Source organism: Barbus barbus (genome assembly GCF_936440315.1).
Source record: "Barbus barbus genome assembly, chromosome: 12".
Taxonomy (NCBI): Eukaryota; Metazoa; Chordata; class Actinopteri; order Cypriniformes; family Cyprinidae; genus Barbus; species Barbus barbus.
In genome coordinates, this window is record NC_136740.1 from 31,480,660 (window position 1) to 31,503,307 (window position 22,648).

General features: G+C 35.6%; 2 protein-coding genes across 2 annotated transcripts in view; both read left to right on the forward strand.

Moving 5' to 3' along the window:
* Positions 1 to 22,648, forward strand: part of ifnlr1 (interferon lambda receptor 1) — a 676,379-nt gene that overhangs the window by 378,828 nt on the left and 274,903 nt on the right. The gene's annotated exons all lie outside the window — the stretch shown is intronic.
* The window catches only part of LOC306877529 (pleckstrin homology domain-containing family G member 4B-like), a 64,952-nt gene that overhangs the window by 7,908 nt on the left and 34,396 nt on the right, over positions 1 to 22,648 (forward strand). The window contains exons 2-10 of the mRNA XM_079429336.1: positions 1,511 to 1,708; positions 4,163 to 5,318; positions 11,914 to 12,117; positions 13,682 to 13,805; positions 13,892 to 13,985; positions 16,755 to 16,844; positions 16,938 to 17,054; positions 19,489 to 19,587; positions 20,635 to 20,777. Coding sequence (XP_079285462.1) covers positions 1,511 to 1,708; positions 4,163 to 5,318; positions 11,914 to 12,117; positions 13,682 to 13,805; positions 13,892 to 13,985; positions 16,755 to 16,844; positions 16,938 to 17,054; positions 19,489 to 19,587; positions 20,635 to 20,777 — 2,225 coding nt within the window. The remainder of the gene's footprint in view (positions 1 to 1,510; positions 1,709 to 4,162; positions 5,319 to 11,913; positions 12,118 to 13,681; positions 13,806 to 13,891; positions 13,986 to 16,754; positions 16,845 to 16,937; positions 17,055 to 19,488; positions 19,588 to 20,634; positions 20,778 to 22,648) is intronic.

Here is a 22,648-nt window from a genome sequence, read left to right on the forward strand (position 1 = left end):
CTCAACTCAAACAAGTTCATTTCCATTTTCTCCACTCCTCTGCCCATTTAAAGGGATAGTACACCTAAAAAGGAATTTTTGTTGTTAATTTACTTATCCTCAGGCCATCCAAGATGTAGGTAACATTTTTTCCTTTAGTTGAACATAAAGATTTTTAGCTGAAAGTGTGCTCCTTGGTGACTCATAGAATGGTTACCGGCACTTTAAGAGTAAAAAAAAAGCACATCAGGCAACACAAAAGGAATACTTGTGACTCATAACAATATATTGAGGTCTTATGAAGTGAAACGATTGGTCTGTGCAAGAAACATTATTTATTTATACAACGTTATTTACAATATGTCACCCTGGACCACAAAACCAGTCATCTAACCATTAGGCCACGACTTGAGCTGATAAAGACTGGTTTATGCACTTTATATACTTTAGACATAATACATCCACGTTTCACATCATTATTGGCTGCTTTGATAATATAATTGCATATATGTTACATCATTGTGTGATTATGTAAACGAACTACAACATAATGGTAAGAGGTAATGGTTCTGGATTACAGGTAATAATGTTGTAAATAATGTTCAGTTTCTTGCACAGACTGATCTTTTCGCTTCATAAGATCTCAATATATCGTCAGGAGTCACGGGGATTAATTTTGTGTTGCCTGATATGTTTTTTTGACTCTCAAAGTGCCGGCAGCCATTGACTTGCATTTAATGAGCCACCAAGGAGCACAAAAATCTTCTTTACTGTTCAGCTGAAGGAAAAAAATGTCACCTACATCTTGGATGGCCTGAGGATTAATAAATTAACAGGAAATTTTCATTTTAGGGTGAACTATCCCTTTAACCTAAAGCTGACCGTCCCAGGTCGCGGTTGTTCAAGTCTAGGATACTGTGATACATATCCGGCTGGAAAGTCCTCTGCTCCACAGATATGATGTAGTTCTGCATTAGGGACAGGATTTTCCATCCCGCCTGTTATTGTCCAATCGGTGACGCTACATTGACAGGTGTTTCCTGTCTCATCAGTGTCCCGTGACCTCCTGACATCCTGCTGTTTGTGTTTGTAACTGGGAACTGTGGGATTGAACTTGTGACCATCAAACCGTCTCACTAACCAAACCAAAAACAACATGCTGCCATTGTTTACACTATCACACTGTGCTCAATCGTTGGGTGTTTGATTCGGTCTCTAATGACAGAAAGTGATGCTTCATGTGTCCTACAGTAAATTAGTGACAACTAAATTTCAGCAATTGAAAATATTAAGCTAAAAATAATTTTTCTGTATTGGCCGAAACAGCTTTGTAGAGCTAAAATCATTGACATTATTTTTTATTTCTATTCTTTTGATTTTTTTTGGACTAGCATGGAAATTTGTTAACATTTCTTTTGTTATAAAACAAACTTTCAAATATTGTTCATTTTATAACAAAACTCAAACAATGTACAGTAAATGTTTGTGGTAAAAGGTGAGATTGACTGTGTGAGTGTGTGATCCGTTGCAGGACTCGGAGTCATTGGACCGCTGCATTCAGAGCGTGTTATCGGCTCTGTTTCCTCCGTTCAGTGCCTCGGCGGCCACCGTCTTGTGGCAGCTCTTCAGCGTAGTGGAGAGACAGTACCGCGGTGACGGCCTGCGCTGCTTCATTGACTTCCTGCTGCCCGCCAAGAGAATCCTGCAGACAATAAAACAGGAGGCCTGTGTGAGTACTGTCAGCTTCAGCAGACGCATTTTCACTGAAGCATTTCTAAGTCAATAAAAACAGTGTGCAAAATCTACTAAATTATCACTTTTTTATTTATTTAGCAAATGTATAATATAATTATTACATATATATTATGTATAATATAATTATTTATACAAAGCCACCTAGGGGACGTTCACACTATTTATATTAGTGCTGTCAAACGATTAATCGCATCCAAAATAAAAGTTTTTGTTTACATAATATATGTTTGTGTACTGTGTTTATTTATTATGTATATATAAACACACACACATGCATGTATATATTTAAGAAAAATATGTTTATATATTAAATATACTTATATATTATATAATTTATATAAATATAAATATATACATGCAAATACATATAAATATTTTCCAAATATATGCTGTATATATGTATTTATATATACATAATAAATATACACAGTACACACACATATATTATGTAAACACAATTTTTTATTTTGGATGCAATTAATCGCATATATATATATATATATATATATATATATATATATGTATATGTGCATATGTATTATTTTGTACTTGTTTTTATATGCAATATATTTTAAAATTTATTAATATATTATTAAATGTTAAAATATTAATTAAGATTAAAAAATGCTTTAGAAGTATTTTATTTATATTTATTTACATTTACATTTATTCATTTAGCAGATGCATTTATCCAAAGCGACTTAAAAATTAGGAATGCAACAAGCGATTCATCATAGAGGCAAATAACAAGTGCTCGTAATACAAAGTTTCAGATATCGTTTAGCATAGTTCAAGATCATTTTTTAATTTATTTATTTACGATATGCATGCAAATGTATTGTGCATAAATGCAAATAAAAAGATTTATTCATTTATTTGCATTATGCATAATAAATTTGCATGCATGTCCAAAAATAAATATATAATATAATATAATTTTTATTATTTGACAGGAATAGAAATAAATAAATGTTTTTTTTTTGCATTATGCATAATACATTTACATACATATTCAAATAAATAAATATGTTTGTTTGTTTTGTATTTACATTATGCATAATGTCCATGCTTGTTGAATGAAAACAACTTATTTATTTGTTTATTTATGGGACCTGCATGGTGATGCATCATGCAATCTTTAAACTCGAAATTGTGTATTGATGGCCTGGTAATGTGGTTAACACATGTTTGCTGTACCTATTTTAGTTTTTTGTCTCTTTTTCAGATATTGTTGTTGAAATCCATAGTGCTGCATCTAAACATGTTCAAGCTATTTAAATTCTCTCAGAGAGGAACATTACGAGAGTGGGAACATGAGAGGGAGGAGGAATACTTCAGGCTGAAAGAGGGTTCAGTGTTGCTCTGATAAACAGCCCAAACAGAGCGTGTTGTGAGCTCACTGCGGAGAACTTGGCAAAGAGGATTAGGCTGAAATGAAAGACCTGCTCAGGGAGGCTTTGTATTTCTGCAGGTTAGCGCTGTGTGAGCACATAGCTGAAACCTTACGCTCCCGTATTCAGCGCTGCCGTTGTTACTCTGAGACGAGAGCTCTCAGCGGCCTCATTTAACTCAGGCATGATCTTTGAGGGAGTCACAGCATGCTGAAGCTTACGTGTTCCTGCTGCATCATCTGTATCATTATACAGTGTCATCAGGGAGTCACTAACAACACTACCAAATTAACTGGTTTTTCACTAGCAGTGGAGTATATAAGTAACGAAATTCTTTTATAATGTACCATGATAAAAACGCTTTTATTCACACTGTATTGCCTGTGCTGTCTCTCATAAAAAATATTGGCCAGTCTGATTTATTGTGGTAAATTGCTTGTTAGCTCACTACAATATTTATTTATTCATTCATTCATTCATTCATTCATTTTCTGAATTATCCCTGCAAGGAATTTTACATCTTTTTTATTTCAATCCTTATGTTTAATGTTTTCATTACATAAATTATTGTGTTTTCTAATTTTATTTGCTGATATTCTATTTATTGATATTTTATCTTTTCAAATCAGTGTTACTTTCATTTCATCGAGGTACTGTTATAGTTTTTTTTATGAATTTAATTTCAGTTTCAGTTTGAATTATTTTTGTGCATCAAGTTGAATTAAATGGATATGAGAAATAAACTAGCTAAAATAATTAAAAAGCTTTTTATATTTTATTTTATTTCAGTTAACAAAAATACAAGTATGCCACCTAGTTGTCATTTTTGCAGTTCTGGTGAATGATAAAGAAATTATGCATTTCACTTTAGATATAGATTTTAGAATTCCACGATGTTCTAATTCATTGCATTTTTGTATCTTGAAATCTGGTTCAAGACAGAAATGAAATAATGATTGTAAACTGCATATTGTTGCTTGTACCTGTAAGAAAAGGGGCATTTTATCTGATGAATTCATCCTTTTTATTTTCCACAGCTGCGATTCAAAGGCCTGTTGCTGTACCACGAGGGATGGCCGCTGTGTTTGCATGAGAAGGTGGTTCTGCAACTCGCACCCCTGCATAAAGTACGTCTACGGCAGGGAGATTTCTACCTGCAGGTGGTTCCTTTAGGCCGCAAAGCTGCCAAACTGGTAATAAAATGCCTGTCAGGGAGCGGGCAAGCCATCACGGAGATCCCTGTGGCCGAGAGCATGTACGCCAACGTGTTCACGCCCGACTTCTTGCAGAATGTAACGCGTGAACGCAACCTGCACCCTCTCCAGAACTGCCTCCTCAGTACCGGCGCTGTGGTTTACCGAACGCCCTGGAAGAACGTGGTCAATCCTTTGTTCGTGACCAGCACTGCCGACGCAATCATGCAGGCACGGAGCAGCTGCGGGACCCTGCGGGGTCAGCTCAGCACCTGCAGCACCCACGGATCCACGGGAACGCTCAGTTCCCGAGACTCACTGGGTGCCGAGTCCACCGTGTCGGAGCCAGTTCTCAGCCGCAGCCTAACGGATATGGGCATCAGCTCCCTGCACTCGGAGGATTCGCCCTTGCAAAAGAGTCCCAACTCCCTTCCCCAAACGCCCACCTTGGGCAGCCCGGGATGCATTCGAGGCGGAATCGGCCACAAAATCCTCTCATTTAGCACGGACCTTAGCAATCCTGGCCTTCGCAAGCGGCATCCCAGAGACTCTGCTGCCTTCGAGTCGCGCCGGCTTTTCCGCAAGTCCTACATGGAGGCTTTGCAGAACCCTATGAACCTTGGCTCCAGCTCTGAATCAATTCTTGAGGAAGGGACGGAGTCAGAGCCAGGAGCGCGTCGCGGCTCCGGCCTGAAGGAGCTGATCCCTCGGAGAATCGGTGTTCGTGGATGGCCGGGAGGAGATGAATCTTGCAACGATTCTCCTGCCGTCCAGCCATCCAAGAGCGCTGAGCTCAGTCCGGGTGAGAGACGCTCCAAATCTCTTGAACGTACCAACAAGGCCTTGCAGGTTAAAGGCCACCGGGCTCGGTCGTCTTCCAGTGGATCCGGTAGTGGCCTTCCCAAGAAACTTGTGAATGGTTATGCATTTCGTTTTGGAAAATTGGACTTGGAGGCGGCCTTTCCTGGCATCGAGAAACGGAGCAACAAAGAGAACTCAGGTAAAAACGTTTGTCAACTCTTTTGAAGTTTGCCATTCCAGTGACAAGGTCATGGATTCGATTAGCAGGGAATGCATGAACTGATCAGTTGCATACCTTCAATGCAGTGTAAGTCTCAGGGGTGTCCAATCCTGCTTCTGGAGGGCCAACGTCCTGCAGAGTTTAGCTCCAACCAGTGCAAACACACTTACATGGAAGTTTCTAATGAGTCTTAAGACCATGATAAGAAATTAGTAACCCAGTTATTAGGTTCAGGTGTGTTTAATTAGGGTTGGAGCTAAACTCTGCTAGACAGCGGCCCACTTGGTGCACATAAAATACGCAGTAGTGCATCTTGTTTGGGATTCTTTCCCACCAAAAACAAGACCAGAACAAGCTTCCCTTAATAAATCATGGCACTAGCAATGTCAAGATCATGGGTTCGCTTCCCAAGAAATGCATGAACTGCTAAAATGCACACCTTCAATGCAATGTAAGTCACTTTGGATAAAAGCGTCTGCCAAATGCATAAAAGTAAATGTCACCATATTCTACATCAGGGGTGTCCAATTCAGCTCCTGGAGGGCCAAAGTCCTGCAGAGTTTAGCTCCAACCAGTGCAAACACACTTGCATGGACGTTTCTATTGAGCCTGAAGATTGATGATTAGTTAGTTCAGGTGTGTTTAATTCAGGTTCATTTAATGGTCCTCCAGGAACAGGTTCAGACACCCCTGCTGTACATAAAGAATGCTGCAGAGCGTCTGGTTTGGGATTCTTTCCCACCGAGAACAAGAACAGAACAAGTTACCCTTATCAAATCGTAGCACTTACAATGTCAAGGTCATGGGTTCGATTCCAAGGGGATTCATTAATTGTTTATGGATAAAATGCTTACCTTGAATGCGATGTGGACACACTTGATGTACAGTATGGGGACTTTTACATTTATGCATTTGATCAGTTCATGCATTCCCTGGGAATCAAACCCATGACCTTGGTTTTGCTAACATCATGCTCTGATAAAATGCTTGTTAGTCGCTGTGGATAAAAGCGTCTGCGAAATGCATAAATGTAATCCAGGCTACATGGGGGGATGTCCAGAGTTTAGCTCCAACACACTTGTGTGGATGTTTCTAGTGAGTCTATAGACCTTGATTAGTTGGTTCAGGTATGATCACCCTTGATGTGCAGTATAATGACTTTTACATTTATGCATCTGGCAGATGCTTTTATCCAAAGCGACTTGAATTGATATTGAATTGATAAGTTCATGCATTTCCTGGGAATCGAACCCATGACCTTTGTGTTGCTGGCATCATGTGACACTGGATCTAAACTCTGCAGGACAGTGGCCATGAAGGAATTGGTTTGGACTCCCCTGCTGTACATAAAGAATTCTGCAGAGCATATTGTTTATGATTCTTTCCCACAAAGAACAAGACCAGAACAGGCTTCCCTTATCAAATCATGTCGCCTGAGGCCTTAAGAGCCAGTTCTGGTTCCAGACAGTTGTGGTCCAGTGTGTAATTATCACTTGCAGTAAACTCTGGGACCGTCAACAAGCTTAGATTTTCAGAGGAGACAGCTTGTCATTTCTCTGGCATGATTTTATGGCTTGCGACCGGCTGCATGTGAGGGCTAATAGCGTGTGTGTTTTGGAATGCTTCAGCGGCCCTGCCCTGTTACAGAGGGTGCTTGTCTTTGCAAAGTATTTGCTATACCCCAAAGGCACAATACTGCACTGAGTGCATTGCCAGGGAGACTGCACTGTTTTATTTAGCTCTTCCTGCTTTTGAGCGTTTGAAAGAAAGAGCGTTTTGCCCTCCGTCTAGCGCTTCAGTCCAGGGGTGTGTTTGGGGTCTATCCGCAGGAAATTCCAAACTAAAATTTCATTTTATTATGAGTGAAGTGTAACGCAATGAATATGAAAAGGAAAATAAAGTGACTGACCAAGTATAATATCACTTGGCACAGCTGGATCAACTATCTGGATTAATATGAAAAGACGGGTTTTGCTCATAAATGTATCTGGTTGTGCACGGTTAGGACATGGTGTTAGTGATACAACCCTGTTGCTGTTGCTATGAACCACATCATGCGGTCAAAGGATCATTCCATACAAGTGAAACAGACGATTGTAAGGCTTCAAAAACAAAACAAATCCATCATAGAGGTAGCAGGAACATTCAGAGTGGCCAAATCAACAGTCTGGTACATTCTGAGAAACAGAAAAAACAGAAAAACAACATAAAAAGTATATATTATTTTAGATGAATATAGTTCAATTATTTTGTTTTAATAATAATAATAATTATTATTATATTTTAATTGACCAATCCGCTAAACTCTAAATTTTCAGGCTAATTATCAACTGAATAATCTTCTTGAATGATATAACGATCTACTTTGCAGAGTAAGAACAAAAATATGACCCGTCACGGCAAGCCTGGTTAGGAAGTGGTGTTAGGTGAATTCATTCTCCATGGCTCTCATTTTACTTTCGTTCTCTATTTAACACACAGACACACAGAGTGGTTTAGGTAAATTCCCATCTGGTATTCTGCAGAGTCCCTCTGTTCTCTGGCTTTCTTTCCCACATATGAAAATAAGAGCCATTGAGTCTGGGCAGGAAGCCACCGTGGATCCGATGACCCACCTGAGGGAGGATCTTACCTGCTCGACTCCCAGCGCTCTTCAGCTCCCATCCAGATGGTTTGCCTCCGTCATAATGGGGATCTTTGTGCCCCGTCGGGCCGGTGAGGATGCGGGAGAGAGGCTTAGAGAGTAAAGCCCATCTCCACGTAATATCTGTCCTGTCACAAAGCCGGAGCGAAGCAGGGGTCAGTCAGACTTTGTTCAGCAAACAAATGCCAATGACTTTGAGGCTGGATCAGATTACGGCTGATGTGGTTTTGTTTGGCCTTTGTGATTGCATTAGGTCCCTTGTGATTTGAACTGGTTCCCATGATACCCCAGAGCCCGGCCTCGCTCTCAGAGATGTATGCAAAGTCAACCAAATGTTGTCGGGTGGCTTTTTGAACAGTGTTGGTTAGTGAATAACTACAAGCAGCGACACTATCTTGTTTTATCTTTCCCAGTAACAACCTATGTTTTCCAACTAGTAGTCGTGTACAGCTTTACAAACGAGCAAACTGATAAGAAACTCATATGTAGCATTGGAAATTCTAATGTGTTCTATTGAATCAGTTCATTCAGATGATTTGTGTAAATGAACTGATCAAAAAAGCCTTATTTGCAACATTTTTATAGCATTGGAAATCAATATTCATTCAATTCATTCATTCAGATGATTTATCTAAATAAACTGATTCAAAAAAGTATATTTGCAACATTTTATAGCATTTGGAAATTCTGAATCATTCCAGTGAATCAATTCATTCAGATGATTTGTGTAAACTAACAAGCAACATACTTTTATAACATATTTAGTCACATTCTGAGTTTATGAATTATTCCAGAATTTTTTTTTAAATTTCAGTAAGATTCATTCATTCAGAAAAAATGTTTGCAGCATTTCATAGCGTTACTGAAAGAAACTCAAATGAAGCATTCAAAATTGATTCATTCCAATGAATTAATTAATTCAGATGATTCATGCAAATAAAATGATTACAAGTCTGTCTGCAACAGACTAATATTTAGTTAAATGCAGCTGTTTTTCAAGTTTATAAATTATTCTAGTTTTAATTGCTGTAAGTATAATTATAACTGGTAAAGTTTAACAAATCCACCCTAACTGAGATTAGTTCATTCAGAAAAATATATTCTGTTTGTTTTATTTGTTTGTTGGTTGGTTCTGGGGTGATTGTCTGTGTTTTTATGAGAGTTTCAGTGTCCATTTCCAGCTTCCTCTGCTTGTTGAGGAAGTGCATCACAAACAGGAGCAGATCTCAGATTCACACAGGAAATGATGTCATGAGAAAGACAATAGAGGAGGAACTGACAAGAGTTTGAAGTCTGAAACTTCAAAAATGTGACTTTACATTGTTTATTTGTAAATGTATAAGATGTGCTTATATATGCTGAAATGACAGGGATATTTGTACACAGTATGTCACTAGTCTTATTCAATCAGATGAAAGATCTTTATATGAAGTTCATAATACTTTCAGGACAAGGACAGGCTTATTTTTCTCAATACATAGAAGTTTTAAAGGGCTCGGGGAAAGATAACAGACCAGTATTTCTTTATTTTATTTAGTTATTTTATTATTCAGTGAATCAATTAATTCATTTATTACACTCACAGTATGTCACTAGTCTTATTCAATCAGATGAAAGATCTTTATATGAAGTTCATAATACTTTCAGATGATTTGTGAACTGATTTAAAAAAAGTCTAACATTTGTATAGCACTGAATTCTGAATCATTCTAGTGAATCGAATTATTTAGATTCATGTAAATGAACTGATTCAAAAAAAATCTCTCTCCAACTTTCTTTTATAGCTTACTATTTTACTATTGAGTTTATAAATCATTACATTTTCATTAAATCTAAGTTTAACTGTGCCATCCTAATTGAGATTCATTCATTCAGAAAAATATGTTTGCATATTGTATTTTATTTTATTATACAGTAAATAATTTTTATTCAGGTGATTCAAGCAAATTAGCAGATTTTTTATTTTTTTTTATTATTCAGAGAATCATTTCAAATTAGCTGATTAAAAAAAGTGTTTAATTTAATTTAATTTTAATGTATTTTATTTATTTATTTTAAATTGATTAATTTTCTTTTATTGGTTGATATTCAGATGTTCTTCCTCAGTGCCATATAATGTTAAAACATTGTATCAGTTCTTGCACAGTGTAATAAGGGAGTTTAATTACTGTGAAAAATATTTGATCTATTTTATTTGGCTAATTTAGCCCTCAGGGGAAAGTGGATAATGTGTAGTGTTCTTAGAGTTGTTGTTGAACTCCTCAGCCGCAGTCTTTCCTCTCAGGAGGAGGAGAACGAGTTGTATTGTATTGTTTGGGTTGCTGGGTTTGGAAGAAACAGCCTGAGGGTTTGGATTCAGGAGAAAGTTGACAAACATCTGCTTCAGCTGGGAATGTCAGCCGCAGCATTCCTCAAACCAGAGTCTGAGGGCCCAGAAACTCTCTCTGTGTGTGTGTGTGTGTGTGTGTGTGTGTACGCCTCACACACCTGGTCTCCGTTGTGACTCAACATTGACGCACTGTAGATCTTCACACCTGAACCCAATCTTCTTTCCAGACAATCTGTTCAATATCTGCACTACATGCACTACTGTTTGGAGTCAGCAAGATTGTTTTTGAAAGAAGTCTCTTCTGCTCACCAAGGCTGTGTTTGTTTGATCAAAACTACAGTAAAAATTATGAAATATTATTACAATTTAGAAGAACAGTTTTCTAAGTGAATATGTGTTAAACTGTAATTTATTTCTGTGATCAAAGCTGTATTTTCAGCATCATTACTCCAGTCTTCAGTGTCACATCATTCCAATATGCTGATTTACAGCTCAAGAAACATTTCTGATTATTATCAATGTTGAAAACAGTTGTGCTGCTCAATATTTTTGTGGAAACTGTCACACATTTTATTTTTCAGGATTCACAGATGAATAGAAAGAATAGGACAGAATTTATTTGAAACCGTAATCTTGTTATATTATAAATGCCACTTTTGATCAATTTAATGCATCCTTGATGAATAAAAGTTTGAACGGTAGTGTAGTTCAGTTCAGATTGTGAAATTTGTGTTTGATTTTACAGTCAAATGAACTGATTGTTTGCATCTCTGCCATTTAAATCTTGGTTTTATTTGTTTTAAGCATATCAAATCCGGTAAATACTGCATTATTTGCATTTTTAGGTTCTGAATGCATCTGACAGGTACATTGTTATAATTGTGAGTGCTGCCACTTTAAATCACAGTTTTGTATCAATGCATTTGAAATGATTCAAACTGACCAGCTATAATTCTCATTTTACTACTGAAGTTTAAATGCCATGCTTTTAAAACATCTCTATATGTTCTCATACGAGACACAAGACAGGGAAGAGTTATGAAACTGGTCTGAGTAACACAATCATTAGGAAACTTTATGTGCTAATATAACTCAAATGTGCTAATATTCACGGTGTTGCTTCATTTTAAATCATGCAGTCTTTGTCATGATGAGGTTTATTTATTTATTTTTATTTAGTCATTTCATTTATCCAAAGCGACTTATAAATGAGGACAATGGAAGCAATCAAAATCAACAAAACAGCAATAATACACAAGTGCTGGAGTTAGAGGGTCAAATAAAGATGGAAGAGATGTGTTTTTAGCCGATTCTTGAAGATAAGGACTCAGCTGCTGGGATTGAGTTGGACAGGTCATTCCACCAGGAGGGAACATTTAATGTAACGTGCATTCTTTTGGGCTCATTAAAAATTAATCATGCTGCTGCGTTCTGGATTAATTGTCAAGGTTTGATAGAACTGGCTGGAAGACCTGCCAAGAGAGCACTGCAATAATCCAGCCTGCAGAACAAGAGTCTGAACAAGGAGTTGTGAAGCATGCTCCAAAAGAAAGGGCCTGATGGGCCAAAGGTTTGATGCTCAGATCTGTTTGTGTGTTCAGGTCTCTCTGATGACGGTCTGCACTCGAGCCCCAGGAGGAACAGTAACAGCGGCGATGAGTTAGTTCCTCCTAAACCCTCCAGCAGATCGGCAGTGTCTCCGGCCCCGTCCACAGCGTCCCCTGCTGTCTGTCCTCCAGCGCTGCCCTCGCTCATCACACACGTCAACCAGGAGCTCCTGACCTCCGGCGCACTGACGCTTCCTGGTGCGTGACAAAAACAGAAACAGACATTAATATGGATATAATATTCCTTATAAAAATTAAACAAAATTAATCAATTGTTTTGAAGTTCATTGCAAATGAACCGCATGAGGATGTATCATCACCAATTACAGGGCAATTACTAAATTGCAGACACTGCGTTTTTATTAAATACATTTATATGCTGTGTGTTACAGAGTGAAGCAAGGCACTGTGCTCTTTTACAGCTCATAGTGTTTTAGGTTTTGATGAAAATTGAAAATGAAAAAATTAAGAAGAAATTATAGTATATTAGTATTGTAATTGTACTGTAAAATAAAATAATAATTATTATTATTATATTATTATTTTTGTATTATATTATACTATATATTTAATTTTACTGGGAAATTACAATAGCAATATTTTTTACTTTATTTAATATTTTCAGTTTTAATATATATTTTTAGTAATTATAATTAATAACAATAATTATTATTATATTAATTTACATAATTATTATGATGAGTTATTATTGTTATTAATAATAATTGTTACTGTTAGTAGTAGTATTTATTATTATTATTATTAATGATAATATTATTATAATATGTATTATTATTAATATTATCTCCTCTTTGTAAGTTACATTGGATAAAAGCATCTGCTAAATGCATGCATGTAAAATGTAATTATAATTTTACAGACATATTGATATATAATGTTTTTAAACCTAATATTGTTATCTAGTACTTATAATAATAATTAATAATTATTATTTTTATATTAAATTATTTTATTCCATTAAATTATATTACTATTATTATTATTATTTCCACTTTTATTAATAATAATGATAATATAATGGTAATATGTATTATTAATCTCATATAATATGTATTATTAATATTATTAATGTATTCATCTCCTCTTTGTAAGTCCCTTTGGATAAAAGCATCTACTAAAAACATAAATGTAGAATATAATTATAATTTTAGTGTCATATCGATATGCAATCAATGTTTTGACCAACTAGTGCAGCCCTGCAAACAAGCACAGCAAACCTGGAACTTTTTTTTCCTCTTTACAGTTTGTATAATTAAAATCACATCTGTGACCCTGCAGCACAAAAGCAGTCATGAGTAACACAGGTATATTTGTAGCAATAGCCAACAATACACTGTATGGATCAAAATTATACATTTTTCTTTTATGACAAAAATCATTAGGATATTAAGATCATGTTCCATGAAGATATTTTGTAAATTTCTTACCGTAAATATATCAAAACTTTATTTTTGATTAGTAATATGCATTGCTAAGAACTTCATTTGAACAACTTTAAAGGAGATTTTCTCAATATTTAGATTTTTTTGCATCCTCAGATTCCAGATTTTCTAATAGTTGTATCTCAGACAGATATTGTCCGATCCTAATAAACCATACATCAATGGAAAGATTATTTATTCAGCGTTCAGATCTAAATTGACCCTTATGACTGGTTTTGTGGTCCAGGGTCACATATAGAACGGTGGAGCTGTAGCGATGGGTGTTGGGTTTGGTTTATGGGGTCATGATCTGGATGCAGGTAACCAGGACCGCGGCGGCAGAGCTGTGCTGCAGGTGTGCTGCAGGAACCAGGTGTGGACAGACGCGGCCTTCACCTCAAACCAGATCAGCGAGCTGCTGTGCTACTACTGCGGCAGACTGCGGTGAGAAACAGTCCACACAGAAACTCTGCAGCACTCTGCCACACAGCGCAGGCCTGTCTCTGAGTGTCTTGTGTTTGTGTTTTCAGGAGGGAGAAGCGAGGTCTGGGTTTGACGGTTCTTGTCGACGCTCGCAGGCAGATGGTCGCGTCTGCGTTCTTCACGGCTCTGTCTGAGCTTCAGGTGAGACCAGACACACAACTGTCTGGAAGACAAACCTTTGTGTTTAGATTAAGGCCACAAGGGGGACCAGTGTTTCATTATTTAAAAGACCCCAAAGGTTAAGGCCTTTTTACTCTCTTAAAAATAACGGTGCTTCAGGATGCCATAGAAGAACCTTTTTTGTCTAAATGGTTCTATAAAGAACCTTTAACATCTGAAGAACCTGTCCATTTCACAAAAGGTTCTTTGTGGTGGAAGAAGGTTCTTCAGATTATAAAAAGGTAAGAAAGAGATGATTCTTTAAAGAACCTTTGACTGAATGGTTCTTTTTGAAACCAAAAATGGTTCTTCTCTGGCATCACGGTGAAGAAACTTTTAAGCAACTTTATTTTTCAGTGTATTTAAAGGAATTAAGTGGAAAAGAAATAACTTTTGTCCGTTTTGCTGTAAAGTTAAATCAATTTGACTTGTTTGCAAATACTAGTTTATTTGCAAAAAACTCTGTTTTTAAGAATTTTCAAAACTCATGTTTTTCATTGTGCATTCCAATTAATCTCAATCAAACTGCAGCTGATAATAATAATAAAAAATACAGCTATCACAATAAAACACAATGAAAAACATGATTTTTGAAAAATAAAAAATAAATAAATAAAATAAATAAATTTAAAAAGAAAACCTGTTTTTGCAAATAACTCTAAAATGTTTTAAAATATGTTTTATAATTTAAAATATTTATCATATATAAAAATATTATAATCTATAATAATTATAAAATATACAAATATTTTACAATATTTTAATTTTAATATATGCACACATTCACTCTTATTCATATGCCTAATATGTTGAAAACACAAAACTGAAAAATGCTTCTTGTCTCTTCACATTCAATTACATCAATCCTATTTGTCCAATTCAAAATTAATAATTTTTCCAAAAAGTTGAGTAGTTTGCATCACTGGTTATTACAGATTTTTTTTATATTTTCTATTATTACCTTCAAAGTTGTAGTCATTTTTGTATGTTTTTGTGATTCTTAGTAGTATTTAAATGTATATATTTACATATAGTTTTGATTTATTTATATTTAAGTTTTAGTTTTAGTTTGTTTTTTTTAAACATCAAGTTAAAACTAAATTAAAATGGGAAAAGTTGCCTTGTCGACTAGCTGAAATGAAAGGAGTTATATTTTTGTTTTTTAATGCTTTTAATTTTGGTTTCAGTTTTAGTTTAGCTTTAGTTTTTAATGACTGGGATCAGTGTCTGATTTAGTTATTTGTTACTATTTGTTTGTGAAGTATCAATTTGATCTTTTTGCAAATAATACATTTATTTAAAAAATGTTTAAATAAGTTTTATATATGATTATATTTAATCAGTTTCTGGTTTGGTTGTCAGTCAGTCACTCCAGTTAATCACAAAGAAGTGGTTTAGACTTAGACACAGTTATGTAAAATCAGAATTTAGATATTAATCTGTCTGTCACAGATTTGCTCACTGAAGCCAGAAACATCACAAACTCTGTTTCTCTCAAAGATTCGACACGTTTTAGGACGCAGCGATGTCTGAAAGCATCTGTGCTCACACACTGCTGTTTTGAGTGTAAAGCATGTTAATTGTCGCGTGCATGGTTCATGTCAAACATCTGAAGGAAAGTCTGTCCTCGGGGTTTGAGACGAGGCCTGTGTGAGCACGTCTCTAAAAAAACACGCTCACGAGAAAATGATCAGTCCCAACACGCAAAATATGAAAGAAGTGTTTCTAACTTAAATATGCTCTTATTAGCACTATTACATTCAATAAACGATCTAAACTCTAGTCGCTGTAATCATGCATGCATACAGTAGCTTTGTTTTGTTTGTTTTTCCCCAGTGTTAAGTCTGTACAATAAATGACCTAAACCAGGGTTTCCACGTGAGTCTGTGAGTTGATAAAAAAACAATCAAATAAAAATGAATAAAAACTATCAAAATTAAATAGTTACTAAAAATTAAATCCTACAAATGTAAAATTAAAAGAAATAATTAATTTGTAAATTAAAAATTAATAATTAATTCAATTATAAAAATGCTAAATTAAAATAAATTAATAATTTAAAATAAAGACCATTAAAAATAAAATACTTGCTAACAATTAATTCAATCATAAAAATGTAAAATAAATGTAAAATAAAATAAATAACTAACTCAAATAAAACCATCAAGATAAAACACTTCATAAAAAAGATGAAATATTTTGTTTACCTGCATATCATATCAACATTATCCCATGAACATGTGAATGTTTTGTTATATTAGTGGAATATCTATCATTGCTTTCTGTTTCTGTGTACACTCTATTCTGTGTTTAAAATCAATAAAAAAACATGGGGGAAAAATTTGTGAAATATTAACTGTATTAAATATTAATGAAAAAAATAAAATCAAACAAATCCCTGTCAATCCCTGATTTAATCAGCTTAGTCTTTGTAATCATCCATGTTTTCCCCCCTCTATTGTTAGTCTGTACAATAAATGATCTAAACCAGGGCTTTCAAAACCACAGGCTTTGTGAGTTGAAGAAAATAAAAAAATTAAATCATAAAATCATAATAATAAATATTTAAGACAGTCCAAATTAAACACTTTTAAAACACTTCAGCATCATTTATTAGATTACCTGCATGCCACGTGACCTAACACCAGAGGACTGTAAACATGCAAATGTAGTGTTAAATTATTGAAATGTACACTTTATGATTTTATGTTTTGATTTATTAATGCTCTTTGATTTCTTCTGTCCTGCCAGACTCTCATACCCAATGCACTTTACTCCGTTTTGATTCTGGTGGACAGAGACGCGGCGGCAGTGAAAGTGGACAGAGACGTTTCAGTTCCTGTGAGTAAATGACTGTCTGTGCTTCTCTATGTCTCGGTTTGTATCGGAGCGTGTTTCTGTGAAACGTTTCTCCTCCTCTCTGTTCTGGTGCAGTGTGAAGTCCTGACATCTCTGAGAGCTCTGCAGAAGCACATCGACTCGTCGCAGCTCACCAGAGACTTTGACGGCTCCTTCCCATACGAGCACAGCCACTACATCCACTTCAGACAGGTGCACAGAGCAGGGATTCACCAGCCCCTTTCACTATAAGTCCCTCTGAGGGTTTCATTTGATATTTCAATAATTTAACAACATATTAGGGCTGTCAAATTGATTAATCACGATTAATATAAAAGTGTGTACTGTGTATATTTATATGTATATATAAATAAACACACATGTATATATTTGAGAAATATACAGTATATAGTATATATATTTACATTTATATATGTTTTATATTAAATAAATATATATTACATATATTTCTTAAATACATGTATGTATGTATGTGTGTGTGTGTGTGTGTGTGTGTGTGTGTGTGTGTGTATGTGTATACAGTGGTGTGAAAAAGTGTTGGCCCCCTTCCTGATTTTTAATTTTTTTGCATGTTTGTCGCACTTTAATGTTTCAGATCATCAAACAAATTTAAATATTAATCAAAGATAACACAAGTAAACACAACATGCAGTTTTTAAATTAAGATTTTTTTTATGAAGGGAAAACAAAATCCAACCCCACATGGCCCTGTGTGAAAAAGTGTTAAAACATAACTGTGTTTATCACACCTGAGTTCAGTTTCTCTAGCCACACCCAGGCCTGATTACTGCCACACCTGTTCACAATCAAGAAATCACTTAAATAGGACCTGCCTGACAAAGTGAAGTAGACCAAAAGATCCTCAATAGCTACACATCATGTTGAGATCCAAAGAAATTCAGGAACAAATGAGAAAGAAAGTAATTGAGATCTATCAGTCTGGAAAAGGTTATAAAGCCATTTCTAAAGCTTTGGGACTCCAGCGAACCACAGTGAGAGCCATTATCCACAAATGGAGAAAACATGGAACAGTGGTGAACCTTCCCAGGAGTGGCCGGCCGACCCAAATTACCCCAAGAGCACAGCGACAACTCATCCAAGAGGTCACAGAAGACCCCACAACAACATCTAAAGAACTGCAGGCCTCACTTGCCTCAGTTAAGGTCAGTGTTCATGACTCCAGCATAAGAAAGAGACGGGGCAAAAATGGCCTGCATGGCAGAGTCCCAAGACGAAAACCACTGCTGAGCAAAAAGAACATAAAGACTCGTCTCAGTTTTGCCAGAAAACATCTTGATGATCCCCAAGACTTTTGGGAAAATACTCTGTGGACTGACGAGACAAAAGTTTAACTTTTTGGAAGGTGTGTGTCCCATTACATCTGGCGTAAAAGTAACACAGCATTTCAGAAAAAGAACATCATACCAACAGTAAAATATGTTGGTGGTAGTGTGATGGTCTGGGGCTGTTTTGCTGCTTCAGGACCTGGAAGACTTGCTGTGATAAATGAACCATGAATTCAGCTGTCTACCAAAAAATCCTGAAGGACAATGTCCGGCCATCTGTTCGTGACCTCAAGCTGAAGCGAACTTGGGTTCTGCAGCAGGACAATGATCCAAAACACACCAGCAAATCCACCTCTGAATGGCTGAAGAAAAACAAAATGAAGACTTTGGAGTGGCCTAGTCAAAGTCCTGACCTGAATCCTATTGAGATGCTGTGGCATGACCTTAAAAAGGCGGTTCATGCTCGAAAACCCTCCAATGTGGCTGAATTACAACAATTCTGTCAAGATGAGTGGCCAAAACTCCTCCACAGCGCTGTAACGGACTCATTGCAAGTTATCACAAACGCTTGATTGCAGTTGTTGCTGCTAAGGGTGGCCCAACCAGTTATTAGGTTTAGGGGGCAAGCACTTTTTCACACAGGGCCAAGTGGGTTTGGATTTTGTTTTCCCTTCATAATAAATAACTTCATTAAAAAACTGCATGTTGTGTTTACTTGTTATCTTTAATATTTAAATTTGTTTGATGATCTGAAATATTAAAGTGTGACAAACATGCAAAAAAATCAGGAAGGGGGCCAACACTTTTTCACACCACTGTTTATATGTATATATATAGTTTTTTTTTATTCATTAGGGGTTCAAGCACAAAGCAAATTTTATTATTATTTAGATTTTATTATCTTATTATTGTTATTTTGCCCTAAAACTGATTGAACAGACAAAAAAATAAAAAAACTACTTTTGCGAACTAGTCCTAGTTTTTTCATCAGTGTCAACAAAACCAGTGTAGTGCTAATCTCTGATCCCTAGATCAATAATTAACCTACCAAAAAAAAAGCAGAAATTTAGTTTTTGGATGGCTATGATGATTATGTCAAATATGGACGTGACCAAATATACCAAATAAAAGCCTATAATTCCTAAACAAAACCTCTGAACTTGACAAAATAGGAAAGAACATGTGACATACAGTATAGTCCTAAAGATGCAGATAATTAGGTATCACTTTAACAGTTATAAAGCTCAAAAAGTCTGTATTTTTTATGGTAAATTACACTTAAAATGCAAAAAAAAAAAAAAAAATGTGCTGAAGTTTCTTTTTTTTAAATCCGCGGACAGAAAATCGAAGCGTTTGCCGCAAGCTGCAGCGCTGCCATCGCTTCCCTCCAGAGCTCCATCGAGACACTGAACAACATCGGCAGCCTGGAGGCGTCTGAGGTAATTCTGACAACCAAAACTGATTGACTTTCTGATCATTCTCTGCAGCATCATTGAAAATGATTTAAATGGCCTTGTTTAGTGGCATTCCCTTTGCTAAGCCCCGCCTTCAGAATGTTACTGACCAATCCAAGCTCAGCAACGGTTGCCTGAATTCAGAGTATAATTTTTTATCCACATTAATTTCACACATGTCTAGTACAAACATATGGCTTTGTTTCATAATTACAGTATATACGTTTTTCTTAATTTACCCCAAAAGAGTTGAAGTGAAATGTGACAACATGACCGTCGGTGGGGAACATTGTAACATCTGAGGAGCACACTGTAACATGATCATATGACCTCTTAAAATGTTATCTGATCTAATGAAAAAAATATACAAAACAAACTCAAATATTTTGTCAATAAAATAAAATGATTAACTTTTTCAAATAAAATAATTGTGTTTTTTTAAGAATTAAAAATAATGTAATTTTGGAGTTTTACAATGAACTCATATTAAAACTGAGATGAAAAATCAGAAATTTACTTTTGCTATGGTAAAATGAATGTCTTTTTTTGCACTTTTTTCCTCTATATCAATACCGTAAATTTGGTTATGCTAGCATGTGTGGAAATATTTAAACCACGTGTTATAAACAGTGTTGGGGAGTAACTAGTTACATGTAACTAAATTGCGTAATTTAATTACAAAATAAATGTAACTGTAATAGTTACAGTTACTGAGAAATATGTGTAACTAAATTACAGTTACTTATGAAACTGTTAACGTGTGCAAAAGGGGTTACATCTGATTTTTTTCACACACATAAAGATTTAATTGATATCTTTCATAAATTGCATTGACTGCTCTAAAATATGAGACACTATTGATTCGGGAGTTTAGGACACATGCTTATTCAATAACTGTTTTATTAACTATTTACATTTATGAATGTGCTTTATTTTTTCAGATTAACTGTTTTTTCCCAAGGCATTGTTAGATGCCGGTGTTTTCTGTCAAAGTCTGACAGTAATCAGTATTGATGGTCTGTGCTCCTGCAGGAGGTGTCAGAGGTCATCAGCCAGCAGAAGAGTCTCATGAAGAGCGTTCTGGACGACACCGAACTCAACCACCTGCGGCTGGAGGGCGGCACCTTTCTGGCCCGTATCCGGAAAGAGGAGATGTGTGAAAATGAGCACTACAGGTACAGTACTGCCTTTATCAGAGGACTCACAGATGCTTATATTGAGTAGAAAAGCTTGTCTGACTCAATTAAATGAGCTCTCATTATTTTTCCTTTCTTTAAAAAGCCTGTATAGCACTGACTTTAGTTTATTTACGCCAGCCCTGTGTCATTAATTACATGCACACACGCCATCAAAACACCCCTGTCAGTCACTGTCGGGTTTAATCATGTCATACACGTCATCCATCTGCTTTAATGACACTAAACACTGCATAAATAGTTCTACTTTGGTGAAAATATCCAAACACCCTGAAAACAAGACAAAGACAAAACTTATAGTCTTATTGTAAACAGTTTTGCTTTTCAAGAAATACATCATTTATATTTTTAACACTATTAAAACCATATACATTTAAGCAAAATGATCTTAAATGCTATTCACGTTTATTTTTATATATTGTTTTTTTCTTGTTTTAAGTAAAAATGTGAGACAGATCCACTTCATTTAAGTAACTTCATTTTGCTTCTCAAGAAATGTATCATTTATATATTTTTTAATTTATAATTTATATTTTTAAGGACATTTACATGATTTTAATGGGAAAATATGACACAATTATTATTATTATTTATTTTATTTATTTATTTATTTTTTCAAAACGGTCCTGTCAATAAAATGGCAGGTTTAATTCGGTCATGCATATACATGTTATCCATCTGCTTTAATTCAACCTAAATGACACTTAAAGTCTGCATAAAAAGTGTCTTTGTCGTGTTTTCAAGTGAAAATATACCCTTAAAGCAATATACATACAGTCATGGCCAAAAATATCGGCACCCTTGGTGAATATGATCAAAGAAGGCTGTGAAAATGAATCTGTATTGTTAATCTCTTTGATCTTTTATCTAAAACATTCACAAAAATCCAACCTTTCATTAGATAATAAGAATTTAAAATGGGGGGAAATATCATTATGAAATAAATGTTTTTCTCAAATATACTTTTTGAAACCTCCATTTGCCAGTTTAACAGCTCTACATGTTTCTCCTATAATACCTGATGAGGTTAGAGAACACCTGACAAGAGATCATAGACCATTCCTTCATCCAGAATCACTCCAGATCCTTCAGATTCACAGCTTCTTCTCTTCAGTTCACCTCACTCATTTTCTACAGGGTTCAGGTCAGAGGACTGGAATGGCCAGCAGAAGCTTGGTTTTGTGCTCAGTGACCCATTTTTGTGTTGTTTTTGAGGTTTGTGTTTGGATTATTGTCCGGTTGGAAGATCCAAACATGGCCCATTATAAGATTTCTAACAGAGTCAGTCACTTATTGATTTTTTATCTGTTGGTATTTGATAGAATCCATGATGCCATGTGTCTAAACAAGATGTCCAGGACCTCCAGCAGAAATATAGGCCCACAACATCAAAAATACAGCAGTATATTTCATTGTACACATGGGGTACTTTTTATCCCTGTGTTCACCAAACCCATCTTGAGTGTTTGATGCTAAAAAGCTCATTTTTTAGTTTCATCTGACCATAGAAGCCAGTCCCATTTGAAGTTCCAGTCGTGTCTGATAACTGAATATGCTGGAGATTGTTTTTGGATGAGTGAGGAGAATTGTTCTTGAAACCCTCCCAAACAACATGTGCTGATGTAGGTGCTGTTTGAAAGGTTTTCTGACCCCGAGACTCAACTATTTTCTGCAGTTCTCCAGCTGTGGTCCTTGGAGAGTCTTTAGCCACTCAAACTCTCCTCCTGACCGTGCATTAGGACGATATAGACACACGTCCTCTTCCAGGCAGATTCGTAACATTTTATGTTGATTGGAAATTCTTAATTATTGCTCTGATGGTGGAAATGGGGATTTTCACTGCTCTAGCT